The sequence below is a fragment of the Nipponia nippon genome, unplaced genomic scaffold (assembly GCF_047370975.1).
Source record: "Nipponia nippon isolate SJK-2023a ecotype South Korea unplaced genomic scaffold, ASM4737097v1 scaffold_3, whole genome shotgun sequence".
NCBI classification, from domain to species: Eukaryota; Metazoa; Chordata; class Aves; order Pelecaniformes; family Threskiornithidae; genus Nipponia; species Nipponia nippon.
In genome coordinates this window covers 63,130,601-63,157,765 of record NW_028262347.1, presented here as the reverse complement: position 1 = coordinate 63,157,765, position 27,165 = coordinate 63,130,601, and the positions used below count along the sequence as shown (strand labels likewise).

The window sequence follows — 27,165 nt, the reverse complement described above, 5'->3', positions numbered from 1 at the left end:
ACAGCGTTAGAAACCTGTACTCCTTCATGCACACAAGTGGAGAGTCAGATGTAGAGGCGATTTATGTACTATAGGTAAAAGCCACTTTAATATAGCCAAAGATCCAGGATAAATCCTAATGTAGGGTGCAGGTGTGATCATGAATGGATAAGCCAGCAATAGGATTGCCCTCCAGCAGTGAAGAGCAGTTGCTCAGAGAAGTAATAGAAAAGACAAGTGTTTTTTCCATATTGTTAATAAAGAATATAAATAACATTAACGATACTTTTTTTTTAACAGTACATGTCATTTATATCTGTCTCACAGCCATAATTGGTTTAGTTAAAAAAAAAAAAAGATTTTTTTTAGTTATTCAAAATTATTTAAGGCCATCACAAAACCAAATAATGAGGTGTTCCTTCCCTCAAAACGTATGCAATCTATATGTAATGTGATGCAGAAAGAGAGGATCTTGAACAAACCATGGGGAGAGATGAGGGAGGACAGGATGTGAACAGTAAATTCGCAGGATGGCCTCGAAACATCCTGATGGCTCTTCGAAGTGAGTGGTGGGGCTTTGCAAGCATGTTAAAGAGAGCATATGGGGCAGGAAGAACAAAGGATAAAGAAGCAATACTGAGATTCCTGTGCATTTTCTTGAATGTCAGGCAACTGCTAAAACCAGAACTGATTATTAACCAGTAATTAAATTTAAGCAAATACAATTCTAATCTGTGGCAAATAGAAAAGGAACAGAGAGCTGCCTGCAACAGCAGCCTTTAGTCAGCAATTAGAGTCAGCAGAGGGTCAAGCTTCTGGGTGTCAGACACTTAGCCTAAAATACTCCCTTCCTGCATCCTCCCTTCCTCCTGCAAATAGCAGAGGGGAGGAGAGTCAGATGGTTTACTGGGAGGCCAGATAAGCTTTGGAAGAGGATGTGTACATACAGTGTGTGGCAGGGTGGTCACTTCGCTGCTGATTTGGGAGTCGGTGCCTGTTCCGCACACTGGCGTGCATGGGTGGACCTGGCCGAAGTTTTCTTCTTCCCCAGCACCCAGTTATTTATTCTCTTGCTGTATTTGTCCACTGTGTATTCTGATAACCTCACTCCTCCACCTCCAAGTGGCAAAACATGTGTGGGGCAGGAGAAGCTCAGCTACTGCACGCATAAATCCAATATTTATTGTTTGTACTCTGATAATGCCAGGAGTCATTATTGGAGTGTTGTTATCCTAAATGTTTTGCAAATACACAATAAGGAGGTTGCAGTCCACTGTTATTTGCTACCAGTGTCTCTTGCTCACCGTGACACAGGGATTGGGAAAGCTGGGTGAGGCTCTCTAGCATTGCATTTTGGGCTGATTTCTGAGCCTTCCCCATGTGTGCATGTGATGGAGGTTGTTCTGTTGGTGTTACTGTGGTGGTTATACTGTTGTGCTGTGCTCTGGGTTGAGGCTGCCAGCCCAACACAGCAGAGATGCCAACCAGCTGCCACAAAGTGCATGACACTTGTTTGCCATCAGACTGAATTTCATGGAGAAACTTAGTGCTTCTCTTAGACACCCAGCTCATTCTGCTCAGCCTGGTATTGGAAAGAAATTCCCCAGAGTCAGAGACAACGGTCAGTTCATTAGGGGTGTAAATGGACCAGGCTGCAGGCAATCCCTTGGTTTTACACTGAAGAACTACTGGAAGGGTTTCCAGCTCTCTAGGCAAGCCATAGGTTTCTCTGTGGGCCCACATAATTAATGAAACAATCAAATAGGTGTGTGCCTTATTTTCTGTCTCCCATAATTGTAGTATTTCTTCATCCTACCTATCACTTCAGCCAAGTTAGGCCTCCAGCTAGGATCTTTGCAGCTCACAGTCAACAGGTCCACACTTAAGATTAAAAACAGCCTCCTTCTACAAGAGCCATAGAGCTATGTTAAGCTTGTCTCAACTAGAAACAGTTCTTTGCTCTCTCTCCATTCACTAACAGTTAGATCTGAAATTCAAATTTATTTTCATCCCTGGACTGTGTGGGAACATCTTGAGAAGGAAGCTTTTGTCTTTCAAGATGTGAGCCCTCTAGTGCCCCTTGCAGCAGTTTAAGTTGAAGGGAGATGGGTCCCTAAAAAAATCTTGTTTTTAAGAATTCCCCCCCCAGCTGTATTTTCAGCTCAAATTAGGCTTGCCCATGCCTCCGTAGATTACTAATGCTCTTACTTTAACTTTGCATTTTGAAGGTAAGAAAAGTGCAAAATTTTTGAGGAAGAAACCAGCATTACCTGAGCACTCTTCTCGCTCACCTCGTGTATGGAGGCACTACCATGTGAAATTGTTTTATATTTTTCAGCAGTATGATTTATCTGTTATCAGCATGCTTTGTTAAAGACTTACTGAAGTAATATATGTATATAGAGAGACACATATACAAGTACAGGTTGTGAAGCCTCAGGCATTACGGGTGTAGCTGGGTGAAATCTAATGATCTACAATATCTGCAGTGACTCACTGGAGGAGGGGAAACCTCTCCAGTGACGAAAATGGTTCAGTGCTGGGGTGGACTGCCTGGGGAGGCTGTGAGAAGCTGGAGTTTGGCTGGGTTTTTAAGAATAGGTTAGACAAACAGCTGTCAGTGTTGGTTTGGCTGATGCTGCCTCGTGGCAAGGGGATGGCGTAGATAACTTACTGAGTTCCTTCCAAGCCTCATTCCCCCATGTGATGGTGCTTTTGCCTTAAATTCTTTGAGTCTGTGTAAATCTGTTTTCATCCTAGGTCTTAAAGGGTTTTCTGAGATCATCATTAGCTTTTTCTCACGGGGTTTTTTAAGATTTGATGTGTGTTGTACCAATTTTACAGATGGAGAAGCTGCACCAGTTATAGCTGTGTTTTAAAGGCAGAAAAAGGAGTGCAGCTTTAAGCATCCCAGCTTCTGTGGAGGTCAGTGCTTTAACTAGTAATTCATATCGGCCACTCTGCAGATTTAGTGGCAAACCCAGCCAATAAAATCCATGTCATACTTGAATTTACACTTACTCTTGGTTTTTTTATTTTTATTTTTTAAAAGAGCATTGATCACATAGAGAAGATATGTTTTATTACCATGTTTAATACTTTCCATGCTCAGGTGCTTTCATCAATTTGCTGACATACCTGCCCCTTCTGGGCCTGCTCAGCATTTCACATAGCATTTTTGCAACATTATTTTAGGGACATTTCTTTTTTCTTTCAAGTAGAAAGCAAAGGCGTTGCTGTGGATTCTGACATCAAATGCGGTGTCATTGAATACTCACAGTGCTCCCTCATTGCTGTGAACTACTGCCAGAAACTTGCATAGGAATTTAGTGATGATAATATATGAAAATATCAGAACAAGTCCAAAGTTATACAAAATCGTCTCAGTCTGAGGTTTCACTACAAATGTTAAGATCAGGCCAGGCTGGCAAAAGGCTGCTCCACTTTTGAAGTAGGCACTCAGTGAGTGGTTTTTTTTTTTTTTTTGCTTTAAATTTACTCAGGTTTTTAATGCAAGCTATATTCTTCGTAGGACATGCCTGCCCTCAGACATTCAGCCCATTTACAATAAAAACATTACAATGGTTTCACCAGCTGATGTTAACAAATGCAAACAAAAGAGGGGTTTTTGCCAGACTGAAAGCCTCCCAGACACTCCTAAACAACGGCTGTACCCTGCAGTTCAACAGACTCCAGGTCCTTCCAGAGCTGAGCATCGCCCGTGAGAGCACCATGCGCTCAACCTTCAGATGCACAAATTTGAGGGCCGTCAGCTCTGGCCTCCCAGTTAATTCCAGGTTCTGGGTTCATGCGCAAGGCAAAAGGACCATCTCTGAAATGTTTTGGGACTGGATGTCTTGGCAGAGAGACTGTTTTTTTTGTGATTTCACTGAGAAACCAAATGAAACCTGCAAGTGTTAGGGAGAGGTTGAATTTGATCCTTTCAAAGCAGTTTGGCAAAATGATAGTTTTAGTGGGACTTTGTTTTGTGCTTCCTTTTCAAAAGGATCTGGGTAGCGACCACAGTGCTTTGCTGATAACTTCAGGGTGACACAAGTTTGTCTCACCTAAAAAGATGGTTGCTAAACCAAACTTACACAAAGTGATCTGGATATAAGCTAATATAGCAGTGTTTGTATGTTTCTAGGAAACTGAAATAATATATGTGAGCTGTTAGATAAGGATTCTGAAGCTTAGCTTTTGCTTTTTTGAGCCGCCATCAGAGCATTTGAGAAAGGCTAGGAGGGTCTGCACAATTTATTGTGAGTGGTATTATATTAGCAGCATCAGATTTGTATGACTTGCACCACAGCAAGTGCTTTACAGAATACCAACTGATTATGTCATCTAGTTTCATTCCTTGATTAATCTTTAAGTTGCTTTTGGTAGTTCTGGGCTCTTTTGAACTCAAAATGGGGAGCTGAACTATCAGAGTGGTGCAAAATTTGAGTATGGCTTGCAGGAAACACAACTGAAATCACAGCATTAAGAACAAAAATTCCAACTGGTATACATTTGCTAGTTTTCCTTAAGTAATTTTTGACTTCACCTAGTAGAGGAGTTGAACGGCTCCATCTCTCTACCAAAAACATAACCCAGGGGTCCCCTAGATCCCCAAAGCAGCAGTGAATTTGCCAAAAGGTCAGCTGGTATGTCAATCTTGGATGTGAAAACACAGTTCCCTGTTTAGGATGGAAAGAGCTGGAGACATCCCCCAGGACCCTTGCCTCCTGTGAGAAAAGTCATGATACATCATGCACGTGAGCGATATATCTCTCTTCTTCTGACAGTTGCAAAACTTAAAAGCAGTGATTTGAGGAGGGGTGATAGATACTGCCGGATTGGCGTTCCCCAGTATAGCACACATCTATTCTTCCAGTGTGTAGCACATAGCTCGTTATGGTTCTGTGCAGAATGATTTCTCTGCATGGCCAGGTGATGTTTAAGGAGACTAATGAGAGAAATGATATGGCCCAGAACACTGGTGTCAGGAAATATATTGCAAGGTGTCTATCTTGGGGAAGCTGAAAGCAGGGCTTGTCTTACTATATATTTCAAAGGGGATGTCTGTGTCACCACCAAGTTAGACATGCACCCTGTCCCATACTGCATTCAAATTAGATTTTTTCAAATATTAGCTTTCCATTCAATTTTCATTGGCTTAATGATAGGCTCTGTGTTGTACAGGGGCAAAACAAAAGTCCATCGCGCTGGCACGCTGTTCTTTTGAAGTGGGAACTTATTTCTGAGGCCATTGTAACATAACTATGCAAGTGTCAGAGAACAGGAGAGAGGCTATTATGGGCTTCTGCTTTTTGTGAGGAAAATCAAACAAATGTCCCCAATGGAAAAAGGAAGTCAGCAGCTGTATGTGATGACCAGAGAATGTTTTTCTGCAATGACATTGTCAGTACCTGGTCTGTTGTCAAACTGAAAAAACCCTGCCTTTTTTTTTTTTTTCTGCTGTCAACTGAAATGGAGAAAACCCCTGTGAATTTTCATGAGATACCTTTTCCTCATTTCCAGCACTTAACAATCCAATTATACTTGGTTTTATGCTAGTGCTTGCCTGTATTGCCATTGTTAGGTTTTTGAGTCAGAGTGATTTTTCCATCCTGATGGTGCGGAAGAAAAAATATGTTTCATTATGACTGGTTATAACCCTGGAAATCTTTTCTCTCGCTTGGGTTGATGACAATTTTTTATGTTGTATTCTATACTGATGCCTAAAGTGAAGTAGAATGAACCATAAGGAAGAGAAGCTTTGCTAAAATATAGCTCCTTCCACTGTGTAGAATTATCTTGAAAAAAGCTTGCATCTTTCTAATTTTATGCTTCCCCCCCCACTATTATTCCAGTAGTTTTTACAAATGAATGTTGTTTTTGTAAGGATTGTTTATGAAGCCATTGCTTTTAGCAACCCCTGCTCACCTGTGAACAAATTACATGGCACAGATAAGGTATCTAGTTGTTTCTTGATAGGGTGACCTTATAAACAGATTCTGCAACAAGACAAGCTTTTAAATTCCTAACCAAATACATTGTAGGAGTAATAAAAAGAGCTCCTCAAAATGGCCACGGAGGCATTTCAGAGCACATTCTTGGGAATATTCACTTGTGCTAGCATTCATTAAATTTGCTTTCAGCAAAAATTCTCATGAATGAAATTTTATTCACTAGTCATTATGATTATTACTTTACTATCGTAGCAATAACCAGATGCTTTGTGTAAGGCCAGGACCTGATTTTGTCTAAGGCTGGAGAAACATCTTATAGGGTCTCCAGAGAGTGTACTGTCTAAATATAAGACCAGACTCAGCTAACAGCTCATGACTGGGAACTGCAAACCCTCAGAGAGCAATGGGTTTGTTTACAAGAAAATTCACAGCTAGAGAAGGATGAATGCAGAACCATACCAAATGTTATACCATTTGAACTATAGTATGTTACAGTGTTACAACTCCACTGAATATGAAAGTAATTACACATTTTTATGTTATAAAGGTAGTTTAGGTAATGATGACTAGTCTTATGGATAAAAGGGAATATCTCTACAGACGCAGTTCATTACTACACTGGACTAGTTTATCCACACACCAATGAACACACTGGAACTGGACTGCTCCGTTTTTGTGTTTGGGTTTTTTTTGTGTTTTGTTTTGTTTTTTATTTAAAAAATGGCCTAACCCAAATACATGTACCAGGAAAATCCCTGAAGCATAGACTATGCCAAAGAGTTGGACTCTCAGTTGTGCAATACGTGGACTCTCAGGATGTGAATAAGGCCCTTCCTGGAAAAGTTAAATGAGATTTTTAGCTATGCACAGCTGAAGTATGCGTGAACTCTTGTTTCCTCCAGTCTAGAGGAACATAAAAGAGCAGAGGTATCCTATCATGCTGGAGGAGGATGACTGTGGCAGGGCAGCTGCAACTTTTGGCTTGATGTATTAGAAATGAGAGACCAAGGAAGCATGGACAATTTGAATATGGAAATTGTGCCTAAGTCTAGCCACAAGGAAGTATTTTCAGAGCTGGAGCTCATTCGCTGAGCACAATGTGTATAATGTTGCTTTGTGTGCCTTCATTCACTGGGGGAAAAGCATGTATCCCATGCCTTGGAGGTGACGCAGTTTGACTCGCCAATTCGTAGAGTCCTTCAGCGTGCAGTGACCAGCACTGGCTACTATCTGGAGCATTGATTCTTGGGTGTACTGGGGTGCAAGATGCACTGTGGTTGTGGGTACAAGTTGCATGATGTACATGTGCAAAATGAAAAGGTTCTGTGGGGTGGAGGGAAGGATCTGTCAAAGAGGCAGTGTGCCAATTCCTAGTATTACTCAAACCTCAAAGTAACCGTTCCTCCCTGCCTGCAGATCAGTCAGAACACTTTGTTGGCAGCAGAGCTAAGCACAGGACACTAAGTATTTCTCCTCTTTTGTTGTCTCACTGCTCTCTTTTCCCATGTCGTATGAAAAAAAAAAATAATCTGATTAAGTCCTTTGACATTTATAATTAATTAGTCCTTCCTTACTCTTATCTTGTTTGCCTATCCTTTTCTCTGGCTTTTCCTTTTTCTACTTTATCTCTCAATCGTCAGATCCAAGAAATCATTCAAATGATTTCTTTTTAACAGATAAATGCAGCTTTACAGCATTTTTTTTTTCTTTTGAAGAAAGACGCGGTCCCTTCTTTTGTCCATCCCACTGCACAAGTTGTCGTGTTCAGGCACTGCAGTCACTTCTAAGTCCTTGAGCTATCATGTATTCTGTTGGTATATGAGGAATTGAAAATCAATCACATAGCCTTATGGCTTAGGTTCAGCACAATTCTATTATGCCCACTCCCAAAAGTCAATTCAAACCTTTTGGGTTATATTTCAAAGCCTAATCAAGCTTGCTGTCCAGACTGGTGTGGAGTCAACTCACTCTTGTCTGTAGGTCTGTTTGTTAGAGTTTTTCTGTCAGAAACTAGTGTGAAAGAAAGCAGTTTTCATAACAGTAGAATCATTCGGTGGGCATTTTGCAAAGACAAGCCACCCAAACAGGTTTTATGGTAGAGGAATGCTTACTGTTGTAATGCATTTCTGCAAATATGCTTAAAATTTTTTTAAAAATGATATGTTGGTACAAGTGTTCATAACTGTACTTGTTCATAAAAAGATGCACCAGTTTACTGAGATCAATTTCTAGTCCTGTCTTGTTAAGCTGGCAGAGAAATTTATGTAGATGCAGCCCTAAACCAAGATGGTGACTTTCATGCTTGGGACCACGTGAACAAATGAGGATGGTGCCTCCAACTAGATAGGCCAACTTCTCCAAGCATGAGTTGTGCCATGTCCACTAGGCAGGTGCACATAGGACTGTGCATTGACTATGTCAATCCCCTTACTTCCAGCAAGTGCCAAGAACTCATCCTGAGGATGAAAGAAGCTCTGTATTGAGCTGGCCATTAGCAGTCCTCTGTGAAAATATGTACCTCTTACGTATTGGGGCAGATCAGTCTCATCCCACTGGGAAGAAAGCAGTGACCGGCTCTTAGTGATGGCATTTCCAGCTGATTTATAGAAGTCTCCTTGTTTGGTGAAAGGCTGGTGGCCATTCTGTGGGAGCCAAGTGGGCAGTATAAATAGGAAACAGCTCTCTCCTTCTGTCCCCCATAGGTAAAAGCACTGCTCTGTGACCCATTCTTTGTGCTTCTTCTCATCCTGTATTCTGCAGAGGCGCAGAGATTTTCTTCAGTGGATGCTCGACTCTCGTGGCTCAGCTGACTCCCTGGCAGCTGAGTGTTTTGATATGATCAGTCCATCTGCTGCTTCCAGACAGAACGAGGTGCCTCTTGCTGGCAGGGCCCCATCTGAAAAGGTTCAGAAGATGATAACGGAGGATGAGATAGCAGGCCAAGCTTTCCTGTTCCTGATTGCTGGGTACGAGACCACCACTAGCACGCTGTCCTTCGCCACATACTTGCTAGCCACCAACCCAGAGTGCCAGGAGAAGGTGCTTCAGGAGATTGATGAGTTCTCAGCAAAACACGTGAGTACAATATGCTGGTATGGAGCTTCATCCAGAGAGCAAGGCAATGTGAACATCGTCATGCCACTGTGGCACCTGCATGACCCCTATTTGTCTCAGTTACGTATGCATATATTAACGTTTTATTAGCATTTTCAGCCCAAAATTCAAAATTAATCTATATTGTTCAGGTTTTTTTGGAAGCTGTTAAATAATGTCACTTTACAGCAGCTGAAGAGATGGCCCAGAAACTTTGTGTCATAGTGGAAGCTTAACCTTTACAGAATATTTTACATTATTGAAATAAACCAGCTGTCACCAGACTCTAAAACTACACATTTCTATTTTTTGCCTCTTGTCCAGATACTTTTATTGTTTTTGTGGTCAATTTTATTTGCTGATATTTGTAAAGACATAAACGGCGTTCTCACAAACCATAAACTACAAAGTTTTGCTTTAAATGTTCGTACTTCATTTTTTTTCTTCAGCAGCAGAATATATGTGTATGCTTCAAAAAAAAATATCACAATATCTAATTTTCTAATACTGTGTTCAAATTACTTCTCCTTTACTATCTGTATTTACCAAGGGCATTTATGTTTCCTGGATAACCGTTGATGATATTTTGTATATCCAGCAGACCGTGAAGCAGCCATTCTTACACCCTACACTCCCTGCACGAGTTGTTAGTTATGAGAATTCAGATCAAGGGTCTTTTTCTTTTTATGAACGCTTTTATAATGGATCATGAGGCTACTAGGAATAAAATGACACCAGGCATGGCTGTCTTGCAGGATTTTAGCTGCTGGATTTGAATGCTGAAAGCCTTAACTATACAGTTTTGGGAGTTTCATATTTTTTATGTATTCCATCCTCTGTGTTGTGCTTAGAGAACAAGAAAAGAGTTGTATAATTTTCTGCTTTGCTGATAACAGAAAATTCTCGACTATGCAAAGTGTGCCTATTCAAAAGCTACCATTTCCCTCCTTTTGCTTGTGCAAACATAAAAGCCAGGATTTGTGTACACAGAAAATGTCGTCTTTTGTCTTGTGTGATGAGGTTCTGAGCATGATGGTTCTCTGTCTAAGATTGCTTTTGCTCTGAGGGTGCAGATGGATGACAGCAGTGGAGGTCAGGACTGAGCAATCTGATCCATCGAGCTTTTTCTTGGTGCATGCTTCCTACCTCTGGTGTGAGTTAACTCAATACAATAAAACCATTGATGTGTTGTGTTCTAACCTATAGGGCTTGGGTTATATTCTTAGGTTATTAGCTCTACAATGCTCCAGCTGGAGCATATTTACTTGTTTCATTCAAATATGGCAGACCTAATTATGCCCTCGTGTCCAGTCAGTTCAACTGACTTTCTTAAGGCCTGCAAAGATGTGAAGGTGCAACTTGGCCTGGAGTACGTGCAGTTTACTGGTTAATACTGGGGCACATAAAAACTCCTATTATGCAGCCCCAAGGAAAATATGGTTCATCTCCTCACCAGTTCCTGAAAACTGACAGCCTAAGAAACCAAAGTGAAATTGCTGGGAGGGGTATCAAATAAGGTAGGTACGCAATGTCATTCATATTTGTCTGTAGATGGGGATATGGCTTAGTAAACTTTTCCGTGTAAGTGCATAGAAAGCTGACTGCAAGCAGTCATTAACTGGCTGATTGCTTACAGACATTCCACATAGGGAGACCACGTACATGGCTATGTCTGTGTTAACAAGTAGTGTGCTCCCATAGACAGATTCGTCATCTAGCACAGTTGGTAGGGAGGGCTGTTGGATGCACATTGTTCACACCTCAGGAGTTCGGTTTGGGTTAGTTCAAGTCTAGTGCTGTGTACCAAATTCTCCTTAGCGGTTGGACCGTTCCTTTGGTTTAGTTCCATTTAAAGGAGCCCTTGCTGTGCACTTGGAGACTGCAGTGTGAACCACTGCGAGAGACTTGCATGTGAGTGTGTTCCTGACCCAAGCTAGAGAACTAAATGGACTCTATGTTGTATATGGTCTGTCTGAGCTGTCACTCACTATTAGTAGTATTTCAATAATAATCCAATTCAAACATGTAATGCTTGACTCTTGGTTCTCTAACAGGAATATTTTGCTAATAATTTCAGCTTTTGCACTATCTAGGAGGGGTTGTGGAGCTAGGGATATTCGTGAGAGAGAAGTTAAAACTTGGCATAGAGAGATGGCACTGAAATTAAATGAATGATTTTTGCAGGTCAGCATTGTACACAGTCTGTGTGGTGCCTCAACCCAACTGGTGGCCTCATCCCAAACCATGCTGTACCATGTCATATAGTGATTGGAAGTACCTTTCAAGTCACTTCCCCATACTTTACTAGTTTTCAGGTTTAGTTTTAGATGATCCATATATGGCTGTATGGCCAAGGAGAAGAGTGAGAGAAGGATAACTATTCATCTTCTGTCCTTGATACCAGGAAATTCATAGATCTAATCTGTACAACCCCATCCTTCAAAAGATTTCCTATTATAAACAGTTCATGATTTGAGGGGGGGCAATGCACTGCTCAAGGAGCCCATCCCAGAATAAGAAAAAGGATGCAGCAGTTCAGTCCCCTTAGTGACTGTAATTAACTACTTTTAGCCTGGAAAATAAGATCTATGCGAATGGTTTGCAAGTTATGGGAGCAGAAGCTATTTTAAAACTGGGAATATATAGATGCTATGTTGAGTTGTCATGCAAGGGAGAGGAAGGGAGGGGGCATAGCAGCTACAGGCTCACAGTTAGTTATCAAGTCAGTTGCTAAGAAATTTGATTAGGCTATTGCTTGTGCACAGCACATCAGCTTTGCTCTTATCAAGGTGCTTTTCAGTTTTCAGAAAGGAAGGGTTTTAGAAGGCCAGAACACAGAGAATGGTACAGTCAGATTGTTTTGACAGGTGGTGGAAGACTGCTTTGATTTGCAGATCTGCAAGTGTTAAACACAGTACTCTCTTCAGCCCAATTTATACTTAGGTAATTATAACTACAAAATGCTCTGCACCACGTCCCCCTTCCTTCTTCCAACCATTTCACTTGCCTCATGCAGCATGTTTTATTGCCCTAATCTGTGGTGTAGAGCTGTGGTCTGATTTTACAGCAGCTGCTGTGTATCATCCCAGAGATGGCTGTACCTTGGTGGTGGACAGAGTGATTTATACACTCATTTACTAAAGTTTATAAAGACATGTGAGAGCCATCTGAGAAAAGGTGCTATAAATGACAGGCGCAGTTCCGGTTTTTTTGGCACACCAGTCAAAAACTCAACACAGAGTGACCTTGTAATAGCCAGTAAGGAGAGCAAGGTCAGTCCGTCTGGGTGTACAGCAGTATTTTGGTGGCTCTGGGTGTTGTACTTGAGGATACCCTGAGTTTGCTCTGATCTTCATCTGTCTTGCTTGCACAGTGGTTACCTTAGCGGAATGGGACAGCATGAAGGGGAAGGGGAAAGTGAAGGCACTGCTGTGTGAGATCCGTGTGCTAGCTTGGTGCAAGCTGCTGTGGTGTGGTGCAGAAATACGAGGTTAGGTGCTGGAAGTGGTCTAGCCCCAGCGCTGTGCTGGGTGTTGGGAGCCCAGAGGGAGAAGCAGGTCCGACTGACCATGTTGTACTGCTGTGTTGTGTCCAGCCAAGTTTGTCTCAGAGCTGTCTTGGGAGACCTCTCTGCCTCTCTCTGCCACGCTGCCTGAATACACTGTAGAGATGGCACTTCCAGGCAAGTGTCCTCAGAAAACAGTGCCTGGAGTGAGTCAGGGGTTGTCACCTCTTTTTCTATCTCTAGGACCTTCCTCATTTGTTTGCTAAAGGACTTTTCAGGTCTTATCTTGGCTGATAGATCAGTGTGGAGGCTTGATGATATCTCTTTCCCTGAAAGTGAGAAGAGGCACCTGGTCTATTTCAGAGTCTGGCAAGCAGGAGAAACCTCTATCCTTGGTTATTGTAGAGGGCAGAACACACAGGTTATTGCCCTCCTCACCTCTGTCTAGATCTTTGGGGTGTAGGGAAAGGGAGTGCATAGCTTTTCATCGTCTCTGGGAAAGCAGAGAGACAGGGTACTGAGAGGTGACTACTGTCACCACACACTGCATCTTCCCATTCTATGTCTGCTCCCACTGCACTGGGAAAGACAAATTCGAGCATAATTCCTCTAACAAATTGGCAAATTCCTCTAGACAAATTGAAATTAAAATTGTAGAGGCTCTGACCTGGCCCTCTTCATGAATCCCTTGGGGATGTAGTATGTGCCCCGTGAAGGGCCATCCGCTGAAAAGAAGATGCACCTATTTGCTGCAAGCTTGTTGCTGGGTGTGCAGCTTGCTTTGATACCATGAAGACAAAATAAACAAGATGAAGAGAGAGTTAAATATGAGCTAGTGGGGGCAGGACGCCTACAACTGTGTGTGTATGAAAGAATATTACTTTCTGCAGAAACCACAGATCTGTTTCCCGGACAGCAGAGAAGGGTCAGATCTTCAGAAGGTTGTAAAGTGGCACATGTTTGGTATTAGCACAGGTATGATGATATGCATCAGTTGAGAAGCTAGCCTGGTATATACCAGTAAAAGAGGATGGGGGCAGGGGAAAGGTTGCTATTTCAAGATGAGATTATTTTTATAGGGTTTGTGGCTAACCATCCCTAAACTGTTAGAGGCTATACAGTTGTGAAAGAGATGTTTTTATCCACATTAACCAGGTGAGAAGGAATACACCCATGGTCTTCACCGTCTCCATTTCAGTCAAAAACGATCCCTGTGCGGAGTTGTTAAAGAGCCCTTCAGAAGACACGTATTTATGAACACTTTTTGCACTTGTGACTGATTATTTTGTTGTAAAAGCAAGTTGATTTTTCGCGTGTGTGTGTGGTTAGCAAGCCTGCAGCACATGTTCGTTCTGAGCAGATGGACACTTGCTTCTGAGCCCCACTGCACTCTGAGCTGCTCTGTGTGTTTTGTCCTAAGCCACAGTGCTTAGGGCATGAAAAATTGCTGCATCTTCCACACTGGGGATTCCCTTAATATGAGGTCTCTCTTTCTTACCTCTCTTCCCATTTTAGCATTTAAATGTCTCTCTCCCTCCCTCCCTCCTCCCTCCTCTCCAGCCTGAGTTATTCACAATTATAAATTATATTTTTTGTTGTTGTTTTACTGGACGGCACAATTTTAGACAGGAAGAGTAGTGGAACAAAATAGATTGCAAAAGCATAGGTGATCAAGTTAACTTCTCATAAGAAGTTGCCCTTAGGTGAAATGTGGTAAGTGGCTATGTATGTGCTCCTGATCTGTTGCAAAGTAAACAGATCAGGTTAAACCACTGAAATGAGGTAATTTTCTTGAGGGAGAGAAAGCAAGTATGCTTTGGGGCAGCTAAGGAGGGCAAAAGAGGTATAAGAATGAACTGCTCTTCCTCCATGTAATGAAGAAATTCATACTTGAAGGTGCCAAGCCTAGAGAAATCTGGAGCAAGGACTACCCTGAATTCTAATCTCAGCTTCAGGAATAATTTACTGCATATTCTCAGTAATAGACAACCGTGTCTTGCATTAACAAATGGGAAGACTTGGTGCTTACAAGTTTTGTTTCTTAGCTTGTATCTACATAAACCTCTCATTACTTAAAGCACCACAAGAAAAAGTTGCATTAAAGGCCTGGTGCTAGTTACGGAACCTAAGACACGTGTTGCTGCACTGATGCACAAGGCTGCCAGGGCTCTATGCTAGCCAGAAGAGGTCTGGTGAAGGACAGAGTAGCAGCTCGCTTCTCCTTGCTGCTAATGCCTAGGAATACTTTCAGGATCCCTGGCAAAGGTGAAGGAGAGCACAGGAGTCAGGAGCAGTAAATAAAAGTAAATAGATTAAAGGGCAGCTATTACTTTAAAACATTCATTGGAGACTGCAAGACCAACTGGGTTTTCCATTCTATTTTTAAAATGTCTTATTTATCACTGCTGGATATGAGACTTAGAAACATCAGTGTGGAGAGGAATGAAGAGCAGGATGAGCCCCAACATGTTTCTACTCCATCCAATTTCCTATCCACACAAAGCACCAGTGTAACTATTCAGTGCTGGTGTGACTTACCAACATTTTCACCACTGGCTAGAGCCATAAAGTTTAGAGAAACGTCAAAGTCCTGCCATAGTCTCTTACTATTTAAATGGAGATTTGGAGGTTTTTCTTTAATGGAAAGAAATCTTCCTGTTCCCGTAAATATTTGCTTTTCTGTTGCTCTAGGGTCCAGGAATATTTTCAATATGTCTAATTGAAAATGTTGACCAGCCTATGTTTCAACTGTATCCCTTCATGTCAATAATATTGAATGATGCCAGCCCAAAGTCATTGCAATCCATAGCTTCATTTATGAAGAGGTACAGTTTAATTCCATTTTAACTGCTGTGTGTGGTCAGTTGTGAGTGGGCTGGGTTGAACTGAACTGATACATAAGCTCCTCCTTTATGATTTATGGCTTTGGTGCTGTAATTTATCAAACATTCTGGGTGTGGCAGTTGCTCATCTGGGGTAACTTGGCACATCATCATTGACTTGAGTGGAGTCATACTGTTTTACACTGGCTTGTGATTCTGTTCTTCGCATTGAAGAGCTCCTTCGCTAATATCTCTGCAGTCTAATGGAATGTCTTATTGTAAAGAGATTTTGCCATCTCAAAATTTTCCCTTCCCATAAAATTCACAGAGAGCAGTGAGAGGTAGGACCATTTTTATGGTGTCTCTGTGCCTGATTGTGTACTTCAGATTTTTAAGCTGTTTATGCAGAGAATCTCCTTGGTAGCACAGACTGCTTTCTCTGAGCATTAGTAAAAATGAGAGGTGAAAGTCAGAGAGATGGCACTGTCAGGGAGATACCACAACAATTTGCATGAGTTTGGTCCCTTTCATGCAGTATCTCAAGGCACTATGCTCTCAGAAGCTTGCAACTACAGAGACTAAGCTTCACTAAGCAAATATTGCTGACGGTGGAGGCTTGCATTTATCAAGGGAGACTGAATTGTAAATAGTTTGCAGAAAAAAGTCCACAGAAGAGAGTCGCCGTTACACATGCATACACATACACGCACAAAACATACAAAACCAGCAAGCACAAGCAATATTGTATGGTGTTGCTGTTTATTCTGTTGAAGGAAATGACCCTCTTTGATTTCTTTATTTGTTTAAGATGTTGCAGAACCTCACGTCATTCGTGAGTGTCAGCTGTCAGCTATCAGTTTTCTGGTTAACAAATAAAAAGATGCTTTTAAACATGTAGAGACTGAATGCTGTTAGGTTATATTTCTGCAGTTCTTCATACAATTGCTCAGTGCCTGAAATCAAATTATCTTTGCTTCATGGTGCTTCTGTACATACAGGTTGAAGATTGCTAAGTTAGGAGAAGACAATAAGCCCTCCCCTGCATTTTCCCCCTTCTCTTAGTATCTAGAATCTACTGATTTGAATGCAGGCTTTGGACTCAAGAGACCCAAAGTCACTTGTCTTGGGCAGAGGTTATTTTCATTCCTAACTCTTCCTAACTTTCAACCATTTAAGGACCTCCGAGACTCAGGGCTTTGCTCTCTTTACTGACTTATGTCTCCACTGTATGAGGAGAGGTAGCCTGAGAAAGTTCTTGAGCCCAAGCCTGGCTTGTGTTCGCCCACTCTGCCACAGATGCTGAGGGGAAGCACCTAGGGGGAAAGCTTGGGTTCAGTTTGCTCACTGTGCAAGCCTTAGCAGGTATCTCTTTGCATGGGTTTCCTTCTGTCTCAGGCACCCTCACAGCACCAGCCAGAGAAGTTGTCCTGGAAGCCTTTCTGGAAGATCCCCGTTGCTTGCTCCTGCTTTACAGGAGCTGTGACTTGTAGGTGGCCACAGTCATCCTTTGGCAGAAGCATGGGCAAGTAGGAAGAGTGTGACCAGCCAGGAGCCACATAAGGGCAATTTTTTTTGTTGACCATGTATTTGTAGTTCTTACACTGTATCTACAGGTCTCTGCTCTCCCCAGGTACCTCTTAAAAAGGTAAGCGCTTCCTGGAGAGTCAGGTTCTTTACAATATGGAAAGAGCTGAGTCGATCAGCTGGTAAGTCCAGGGTGTCTTCTAGGAATGTTTTGTCTTTGCTTTTTTGAAAAGTCTACTGTTAGTTTATAGGAACAAAGCCAATGTTTTAAAGCCCAGTGATATCTTGGCATTGTCCCCCTTCTTTTACTTTTTCAAGAACCCTACCAAAAAGACAACCTGGGCATGAAAAACACTTATTTCTTTCCTGGGGAAATCCTTTTGACAGCTTAGAACTGGTGATTCTATGTGGCCTGGAATGAGGTGTTGTTGAGATGATTAATGTGCCCATATTTCAAGGAACTTTTTGTTGTTGTTGTTGACATTGCAAGGTTCATTTACCCCTCTTCACCAAAGTTAAAAAAAAAAAAACCAAAACGCAACACTTTTATTTTTCTATTTGTTCAGTTCAAGCTTATCAGTCTCTTGCCCATGAAGACTAATTTATCTTTTGCTTGCAATGTCACATGTTGCTCAGTGACTCTGCCTTATTGCTATTCTTGAGCAAAACGGAGTATCAGGTAATGTATGCTAGATAGATACTCATTTTTACCCCTGAATTTTCCTGGTATTTTGCCATCCTCATCATGATTGACCCACTGTCACTGCTACAGGGTTCATGTTAAAGAATAAATTTTTCTAGTGACATGGAACATTTAATGTTGAAGATGTTAATAACACAGTACTTTAAATGTGATTAGACAGATTTGTTTAAAGCGGTAGTAAAGGGAAGGATGCATCTTCCCTGTTTTTCTATTCCTTCCCCCCACCTCCATCTGAGGCTTTTATGGAGGACAGAGAATATTTGCTGTTAATCTAAGGAAAAATATCACTGCTGAGTAAGAAACTGGTTACAGTTTTCTTCAGGATTCGTATCCCAACTGCTCCTGTGTACCACTCTGGACGTTATATGGCAATCAACGTGCTTCCCCCAGGGACAGTGAAAACCAAATTCATACCAACGTCGATGTTTAATCAATGCTAACTACCAGTATCAGTGTTAACTTTTTAGCTACAGATAGATAACATTATTTGCCGGGTGAAGCATAGTTCCAGGTAGAATTGGTAGATCAAATTTTGCACTGGGCAGCTGAGCCTTGCAGAAGTGAGTAAGGAGATAAGTTCCAACCATAGTAAATATGACCACCCCCCCAACCCCCCCATGACTTTGGGAGGGACATACTTGCACCAGTCTTGCCAGAGGATTTATGTATGGCAGGAAGAGAGGTGCAAGGAGGTACGTATGGCATGACTTCTCAGGAATGGCAATGCCCTTCATGGGTATAAGTGCCTGATCTTTGGATGGCAATCTGTCTACCACTCAGGAGTTTTTTCTGTGTGAAGTAAGGGTCAAGTCCAGAAAGGTATTATACTAAGAGAGAGAGAGAGAGAAGGTTTTTTTCATGGAATTTAGGCACCAAAAGGTTTTCCATAAGGTATATGCTGCTGAATTGTAAATACCTAGCAATGAAAGGGAGGACAGCCAGCCATAGGCACAACCTCAGATGCAAGAAATCAGAGAAACCAAACCATCTGGCCCTGAAAGAACTTGCAAAATGAGAGAGGGTGGCCTTGGACATCTGTGTCAGGACTCCGCACTGTGTCTCGGGGTTAGCAGCCAATGGCTTTCATCAGGCAAGAACTTGTCTCCTGGGGAATATTAAACACTAAACTAAACAAAGAAGCATTTTGAAGCTCTACGTTAGCGTCCATTTAGAACGAGGTCTCTCCATGTCCCCAGATTGACAGGCAGATTTTTCAGGGGATGAAGATGTTGGTCTAGCCCTGGCATCCTCATCTGCTGCGGGGATCTCCAATGACCTGTCTACTTCTGAGATGCCTTCAAGACTCAGGGATAAAATCTTGCTTTAATAGCACTTTCCCTGGTCAGGACAATAGCAACTCTGGAGATGTGTGAAAACAAGTATCGCTTTCTCGGTAAGGACTTTTCACAGGCAGAGGAAGAGAGGGAGAGGTATTGGGGAACAGCTTATAAAACAAAAACGACTAGCAAGTTGTGTGTGTGTGTGTGCACATGCCTGCATATGAGAAAGAGGAGGAGGGAGAGATTGAACCATGGCTGAAGAAAAGAAGGTCTTTCATCTGAAAGTTCAACACTGATTCCTGAATTGCACATATTATATGCAAAAGGTGTGAAAGCTGAGCTGAGGAGAACACATGCCTAATTTGTTAAGAAACAGCAAATCCCCAGCAGCAACCAAGAAGAAATTAAACTTGTATTCAACATATTCATAGCTTAAAAATGATCTTAGCTTGTATGAATGTGAGGTCAAAATGGAATTTTTCCTCCAGGTATGTACATAAATTAGGTAGCATTAATAGGAAGTAACCAGTCCATTTATTTGTCAATAAGCATTCAAAGTGAAGGCTGAATGAGCCTATGCCAGAAGGAATGGAAACTAGTTTGCATTTCATGATTATGTAAAGCAGTTCTTGGTAGAATGAACTTCTTGTGACCTCCCCTCCCGCCCTTTTTTTTTTTCCCTTCTCTACCACCCTGGCAGCACGTATGTATTTAAATAATTTCCATTTCTAACCATGTATTTGTATGCTACTTTTAATCAGTGTGAGATGGCTTTTGTATTGTTTGTCCTGCTTCATCTTCTGCTTCCCTTTTAATATGGGAAGAAAGAAAAAGTGGTATTTCTGGGTGTGCCCTTGCTCTAGCAATGTAGCGGTCTTCCAGTGATATGAGTGAACATTTCCGTACTTAACCAGATAGCAAGACTGGTGCAGAGGGAGTAGTCAAGAAAACACAAAGAAAAGTAGGAAACACATGCTATTTGAAGACTGTTCCATTTCGCACCCGTTAATAGATTTTACTGTCTCGGAGAACTGGATGATACCAATTATTCACTAGTATTGCCAACTAATTTGATGGTTGCTTTTCAAAAGACAGGTTGTGGGTCTTTTCCAAAATCAAATCCTTTAAAGCAACCAAAACGCTTGTACCTCAGTGTAGCTAGTCGTGTTTGGAATGTTTTGGTTAGTGCCCCAAAATGCTTTCTATGGAAGCGGGCTGGTCAGAAGTGCAATTTCTCTGCTGTAGCTGCCTCTGAGATAAGCATTCGGGGCCTCGATCAGCGGAGACTGAGAACTTTTATACACTAAAAATGCCAATAGCTTGTAGGGACTGGACTGTTGGTTGCCAGCCAACACTGAGTGGATAAATAGGTGCTTGAATGAAGACTCATTTAATAACTGGTACCAGATTCTGCCGTTCCCTTAGTCAGGTCTCCGATGTAATGAGACTGAAAACTCAGTTACTTTCTCAGTCCTAGGAATTATCCTTTCTGCCTGCCCCTGAAGCATAGCACGAGGGCATGTTGTGCAAGCAGAAGAATTCATTCCTTAGTACTATTGACTCAGTACTTTCCACCTGTATGAAATCTGTGCTTTCAAAATTCAACAAAATATTCATATTATTTTATATGTAAAACATTTTGATTTTACATGCATCTTAATCAAAAAATGAATTTCAGAAAAGTTTCTGTTAATAAGTGGGAGAAAACCTTTTTTTTTTTTTTTTTTATGCTTAACACACCCTCAGGTCAAAAGAAGGAATGCATTAAAATGATTTTGGCCTTCTTGTGCCACAGAAATTTTGAATAAACTTCAATATCTTTCTCAATGCTCCTAGTTACACTTCAAATTTAAAGGAGAAAATTGAGAAGAAGTGAAAAAGTTCTGAACATTGGGCAATTATCCACAGCCCCTTGCTCCTGTTGTTGATCTAAACGAAGGAACAAGGAAGTAACAAGACATCAGAAAGTCACTGTATCGTGAGCTGGAACAAAACACTTTTAAGAGCTCTTGCTTTTTGGAATTTGTTTTCAAGATGCGTCAAGTTCATATGTACTCAGGATACGATATGAAGAAGATTTTGTGCAGTCAAGAATGAAGATTTAATAGCCTGATAAGTAGAGAACCTTACAGATAATTTCAAGGTGTTAATCTAACCTTGCTGTGCCTTTAATCTTTTGGTGTTGTGGAGAATGTAAAAAACAAAAGCTGACTGTTTTAATATCATAGTGTAGTCATGGAGAAAAAATGTCTTCCAGCAGAGCAGCTTTTAAATAAATTATTACTTTTTTTTTCCATGATGGGGAAAAATAACTGTAAGATGGATTTAAAGGGAAGTGAATTTACTAAGTGTCCTGCATCTTTCTCTCTCGCTAATTAGTAACAGTCAAACGCTCTTGTTCTGCAGACAGTGACTACAAAGGAAAGGATAAAGAACTTGGGAAAGACTCTAGAGCCAAAATAATTAGGCAATTTATCATTTAGGGTAATTGGACATGTGCAAAGCAGCATTATTTACCACAGGTTTCCATTTCTTCTAACTGAGTGTGAAAAATACAGCTACATTGATTGGGAAATGCTCTTAGTGCTTTTTCCAATATGCATTGTGCCAGAGACGTTCAGTTCAAAGTGTGGTGTTCCTCCCAGTGATTTCTTTTCCCTCAGTGATCTTCAGAAGCAGCCTTCAGCTTCTAAAACCTCAAACCAAAATTAGATTAAAGTGCCCAATATGGGGTCAGAAATGGGAGGGAAAGAGAGAGGGGTTTCCACCGGGGAATTTTCACTTAACAAATGAAAGCCTTTGCTTTGTTTCAAAGGAAAAATTGCCAAGTGGAGGCACATCTTAATCACATCGGTAGCCAGCTGAGATGTTTATGCTAATTTCCAAAGGTATGTAAGTATAGGAATCAGGGGGTCCAAAACTCCTGCCTCTGTGATGTGAAAAACACAAGCATTTAAGCACCACCGGCAGATAGCTCTGATGTTGTTTCAGCATAAGGGGAGAGGGGGGGGAGTAGTCGCGAGAGGTTTACTTGAATTTCACTTTACAATTTGCCGGCAGTATGAATGCCCCTTCACCCAAAGGTGGGTTTTTTTCCATCGTTTTTCCAAGGAGGAGGGCCCAGCTACCCCTTTGCAGTTTGTTGAATTATGGCGCACTCCCAGCTTTGTGCTGTTGTCCTCCACTCTTGAAGACTATGCCTTCACAAGCAGCTTTGCTTGCAGTGGACGCTCTGGAAATGTTCAGACCCCCTGGATTTCACCACCAAAGTCTCTGGTACGTGGTGACCCCACGGCTGACTTTCTGCCAGACCCTGGGATTGGAGCGGGGTGTCACATCCTGCTCCAGCATATGCGGCTTTGCACTGTGGGTACTTTGTGGTGCTGGCACCCCAGTGCTCAGATTATGTCCTCAGGCTTTGGGGTGAGGAAATCAAGTAGTGGGAGAAATTGTTATTTAAAAGTGATCTTGCTCTACCTGCCTGGTAGAAACCAGACAGTGGAGATTCCTGCTGGGAGGAGAAGTAGGGGGGGAATAAGGTGATGTTTAAAAGCATTTTACTCCCTGCCTGTGAGAAATTCACAAATATGCACTGCCGGGCTGCCATAGGTGGGTGCCACAGAAGTGCTTTTAAGTGGCACAGCTTGACACCAGTTGCATGCACATCTTCAGATAGCGTCACAGGTTGTGGGGTTTTCCCCCAACGGCTTGTTATTTTAAAACATTTGTATGTGTTTGATACCTTCTTTAATACGAAAGTCATGACTACCAGCAATTTCCTATGGAGATATGAGGAGCAAGAAGTAGTAGGTTGTTACCTAAAATACTGCCTGTCGCCTGAGCAAGCTTAATGTGAGATAAAATATACAATTTGGATGCAAACTGGGAGTGCTTGATCCCTCACCAAAGGAGCGTGCAAGCTCTGGTACTGAAAGGCATACCTCTGTGGATGTGGCCACGTTGTCAACAGAGAAAGATTCCAACATTTTTCAGTTTTTGTGCCATATCATAATTTGTTGGCTGTTTACATTGATTACCTGTGTTGAGCAGAGCAGCCAACCGAAATTTCAGGGCCTTGCGGTTGTTTGGCTTAGAGCTAGGATCTAAATATCTTTGAAGTGACCCTACTTATTTACAAGGAATGTGCAAACTGTCTTTTTGCCCAGCCCAGCAGGAATCGAGCAGCAGGACGTGGCTCCTGCACTCAGAGCTACATGGAGCAACCTGGACAGCGGCGGTCCCTTGCCAAGCTGGGATTGCTGTACTTCTGAGACTGCGCCCGGTGCGTCCTTGTCGTCGTCTTTGTTTTCCTTTTCTGATCCTTTTCCTTCTTTCCTGAACACACAGGTCTGTGCCGAGAACTACCTGGAGAAACCACTCTGCCCACAGATGCCTTGCGCATAACCTTGCTTGTCATTTTGCATTGTGACAGTCACCTGTGCGACTTTGCACAGGGGCTGTAATCCTCCTTACTTGATTCTGTAATGGAGCTTATCTGTGTCTTATATTTACACAGAGAGGCGAGTGATTGCTTTGCCTACAGGTTTGAACAATGTTTAACCCAAACTGTAACTGTCAGGCGAACAACTTTCTTTTCTTTAGGTTTGGTACTCCGCCGCTTCGGCACTGCAGACTTCTGCTGGTGGGAGCAAGATACTGTATTTCAGGTTCTTTAGGTTATTTTAGCACTTTTCATAGGATAACACCCAAATGATACATAAATACTAACCTCTAAGTGTACCTACAAGGCTTGTAATATTAATGGCCCTGCTTTTTCAGGGTGAGGCATAGAGAATTTAAAAGTTTTGGTGTGGGAGATAAAGAACTCATCAAGCAATATTTGCATGTTCTGGTTAACTTATATCCCACAAGGAATCCTTTGTAAAATCATCTGGTGTTTCCCCCATGGATTTAATTGAAAATACGGTGATTTCCATCAGAGGTCCAAATCACTGAAGTCAATAGTTCTACTGCTGTGCACAAATTAAAGGATGTGCATGCATCACCCTATGCAAGGACAGAAATGCAACTTTTTTTTTCCCAGTGTTTTTAGTAGTCCCTACAAAGCACACTCCTTTCCATTCTGCAGGGGGGAAAAAAGAGGTATTGTCTATGAAATTCATTAAACCATAGATTTTAAGTTTAAGAGTTTGTTACTGTGCAATCTAATCTTGTGTACAACCAAGGGCATAGGACTTCACTGAATTAATTCTGTTCAAATTAGTACATCTATTTAAAAAAACTCTCCCAGTTGTTTTAATTAGATGGCATAAAATGTCTTTCCTGACTTTGAAAATGAAGGACCCCAAGAAGAACAAGCAAAAAAAAAATGCTTTAGTAATCTTTTTAATTATCCTTGTTCCATTGTTGCAAGTTTTGCTGTTCTAGAAATGTTGGGCAAAACTGTCTTTAACATGTTGTCTTTACAGGATTGTGGAACCTTCCACGTTTTGCGTTAATTAAACGTATAAATCCTACAAACTGTATCCAGGGTAACTGCAAACCAAGAGCCTGATTCTCAGTTTACATTTACGCCCTCTTTCACCACTCCTGTAATGGGAATGAACTGTCAAGGTGCGTGTACATCATCCTCACACTTTATCTGCAGCAGTATTATCATCACCTCATTCCTGCGTGATGCTATCTTGTTAACATATAAACAAGCGCTTGCAACTATGGTAAGGCCTGTTTATGCTGCCATAGTAGGACCTTAGTGCAACTGAGAATCAGGCCCTACAGACACATCTCTTGTTCTTGCAATCCAGTTATTTAAAGGAAAGGAGCAACACTCATCTTGCTGGCAAGGAGCACAAAGCAAACCAGTAATTCGGAAAATGATAAGAGAAAGAAAAGACAAAACATGACACACTCCATTAAGTTTTCCTTCTTTATTAGTGGGAGCAACATGGATGTTTGCGTCATACTGTGTACTGACTTTGATATGAGAAGTGTAGCCCATGGAAAATAATAATTTTCTTACAAAAGTTAAAGATGGAGCAGAAACAATTTATTTTTTTATTCACACCACCTTCTTTTATATTCCCTGTTGGACTAAAGTAGGAACCTTGATATAGGAATGCAGGTAAGTTGATTAAATTTGGGATCTTACCGGAGATTAAGTTCAGCTTGTAGAGTAGAAACATAGAGATGCCTGTCACTTAGGAAATGTGCAAAGACTTGACCCAAAGCCTCGGGAGGGTGTTGCTTTGGTTCAGATCCTGAGTGAGATCAGTGCTGTGCTTTTATAATCAAGAGGCTGCTGTTGCTGGGCTCGGGGTTACAGCTGTACACTCAGCCCCCGAGGACCAGCTGCTCTGCTGTAAATTGGGGCTGGTACTGAGGGGGAGCGAGAGACACAGTAAACACTCAGAGTAGCAGTAAATGACAAAAGGATATGATATGTAACACTAACCAGGCTCAGGGTTTGCTTAGGTTGTAGAATGGTCTTTTAAATCAATCTTTTATTATCAGTGGAGCCTTAGCAGTGCATTTAAATGGAGAGCAATGCAAGGACACAGAGACTTGGTGCAAAGTGAACGTCCTGCTTTCTCTCCTAGCTCTGATTTTACACGAAAAAGCATAGATAGATCCAAGTCATAACATTCAGATGTAAACTTTTTCTATGTTTCGCAGCGCTTGGAATTGGGCTCTGATTTCATCCCCATTCCTGCCATAAGGATTTATCTCGCCACCGGTCCTGACGTTCTGCATAAATAGGGCTGGGAATGTCATGCAAGGAGTCCTCCTGCTTCTACCCTAACCTTTCTGGACACAGTGAATTTACCACAATTTTGTTTCATCTCTTCCCATAGTTAATGATCCTTCTCCTAAATAAAGATTAGGTTTGTTTCAATTTTCAATTTATTGCCCTCAGATTCCCCTGAACTTCCATCATTCTTGGACTGCTGTACAAAAGACCCTTTGCATAGGAAAAGTATTTTCTCCTCCTTGTGCGACTGTAATTGTAAACTGCAGTGATATCACCTGTTAGTGTTTTCTTGTGTTAAAACTGTAAGTTCCTAAAGATTTTTTTTTTTTTTTAGAAGTTGGACAGTATGTGTGCCTGTTTTCAGAGGTTCAACTATGGGTTTTTAACGTCCTTTGGAAAATGTGGGTATTAGAATTGGATAGAGTACTCTAAAAGCAATCTCCACCAGTGTGAAATCTTACCAAGCTTATCTCACAGACCTGGTTTTGCTCAGTGCGCCCTTGTTTCAAGTGTTGTAGTTGTTGGTGGAGTTAAGTGTTTCTGTGTTGTTAGATCTTTTTGTCAGTATATTATTTTTCTGTTTCTATAGTTCTATAAATACACAAAGAGAAATTAGATGGAAAGTGTTGTCACAAGTTGGGGGTTAAGGTTTTCTTTTGTAGGAAAACAATGTTACCAGATCTTTTTAACTCCCACCAAGTCAAAACTAATTGCTGGAATGGTCGCTTGAAACTGAATTGAAATCTGAATACTGTCTTTGATATTTTTAGCATTTCAGATTAAGGAAGTAATAATTCTAATCCCACTAACGCTCAGACTTTGCAGAGAAATGTGGTAGCCACGAGGCACTTGCTGTGCATAGGCAGATATGCAAATTCTAAGCAGTGCATTGGCAAATGCTACCAAGCCCTCATGTGCATCTTTATGCATCTAAATATATGTGCACTTATATATCCTTCAGCACTGGACTATGCTATGGGATGATAATTATAGACCAGGTCATTCTTGGTAGTAGATTTTTTTTTTTTAAAAAGCTCTTGGGAGAACTTTCTTTTCCAAGCCAGCGATGGAGAGAAAGGGTTTAATTTCGATGTGTTATCCAGAGGATACAACTCTTCAGTGGTGCAGTACGCCTCGTCTCCTGGTCCAGCTCTGCATTACTGTCAGCGATGCAGTAATCAAACCAAGCTATGGGATTTTAACCTCTTCATTTCTGGACCGCAAGAGGCAAACAGAGAATCAAATGAGCCCACATTACCAGCTGGAGCTAGGAGGTTGCCCCACTGTGCTAAGAGATACTAGACTGAATGCTGGTCCATCCAGTGAACACAAGAGATATTAACTGGAGCTGTTGGGGTTTTCTGCAGAAGGGAAAGCTGTAGGAAATGGATTTACATTGTTCTTCAGAGTAAGGTAGGAAACAAATCTCTAATTTAAAAATCCAGCAGGTCTTGTGGATGTACTCTGTCTGGCTTCGGAGCAGGGAGAAGCAGAGCCACCAAAGGAACACTCGGAGATGTAATGTGCCGTTAAACCCGCAGCACTGGTAGGACTGGACAATCACTAGTTAAAGCTAGTTAATTATTTAAGAAA

At 41.6% G+C, this 27,165-nt stretch overlaps 1 protein-coding gene across 11 annotated transcripts in view; it reads left to right on the top strand.

Moving 5' to 3' along the window:
* TBXAS1 (thromboxane A synthase 1) overlaps positions 1-27,165 on the top strand; it is a 232,432-nt gene that overhangs the window by 157,035 nt on the left and 48,232 nt on the right. For all 11 annotated transcript variants that reach the window (XM_009465851.2, XM_087768217.1, XM_087768219.1 and 8 more), the window contains one exon: positions 8,697-9,011. In XM_009465851.2, the coding sequence (XP_009464126.2) occupies positions 8,697-9,011 (315 nt within the window). The remainder of the gene's footprint in view (positions 1-8,696; positions 9,012-27,165) is intronic.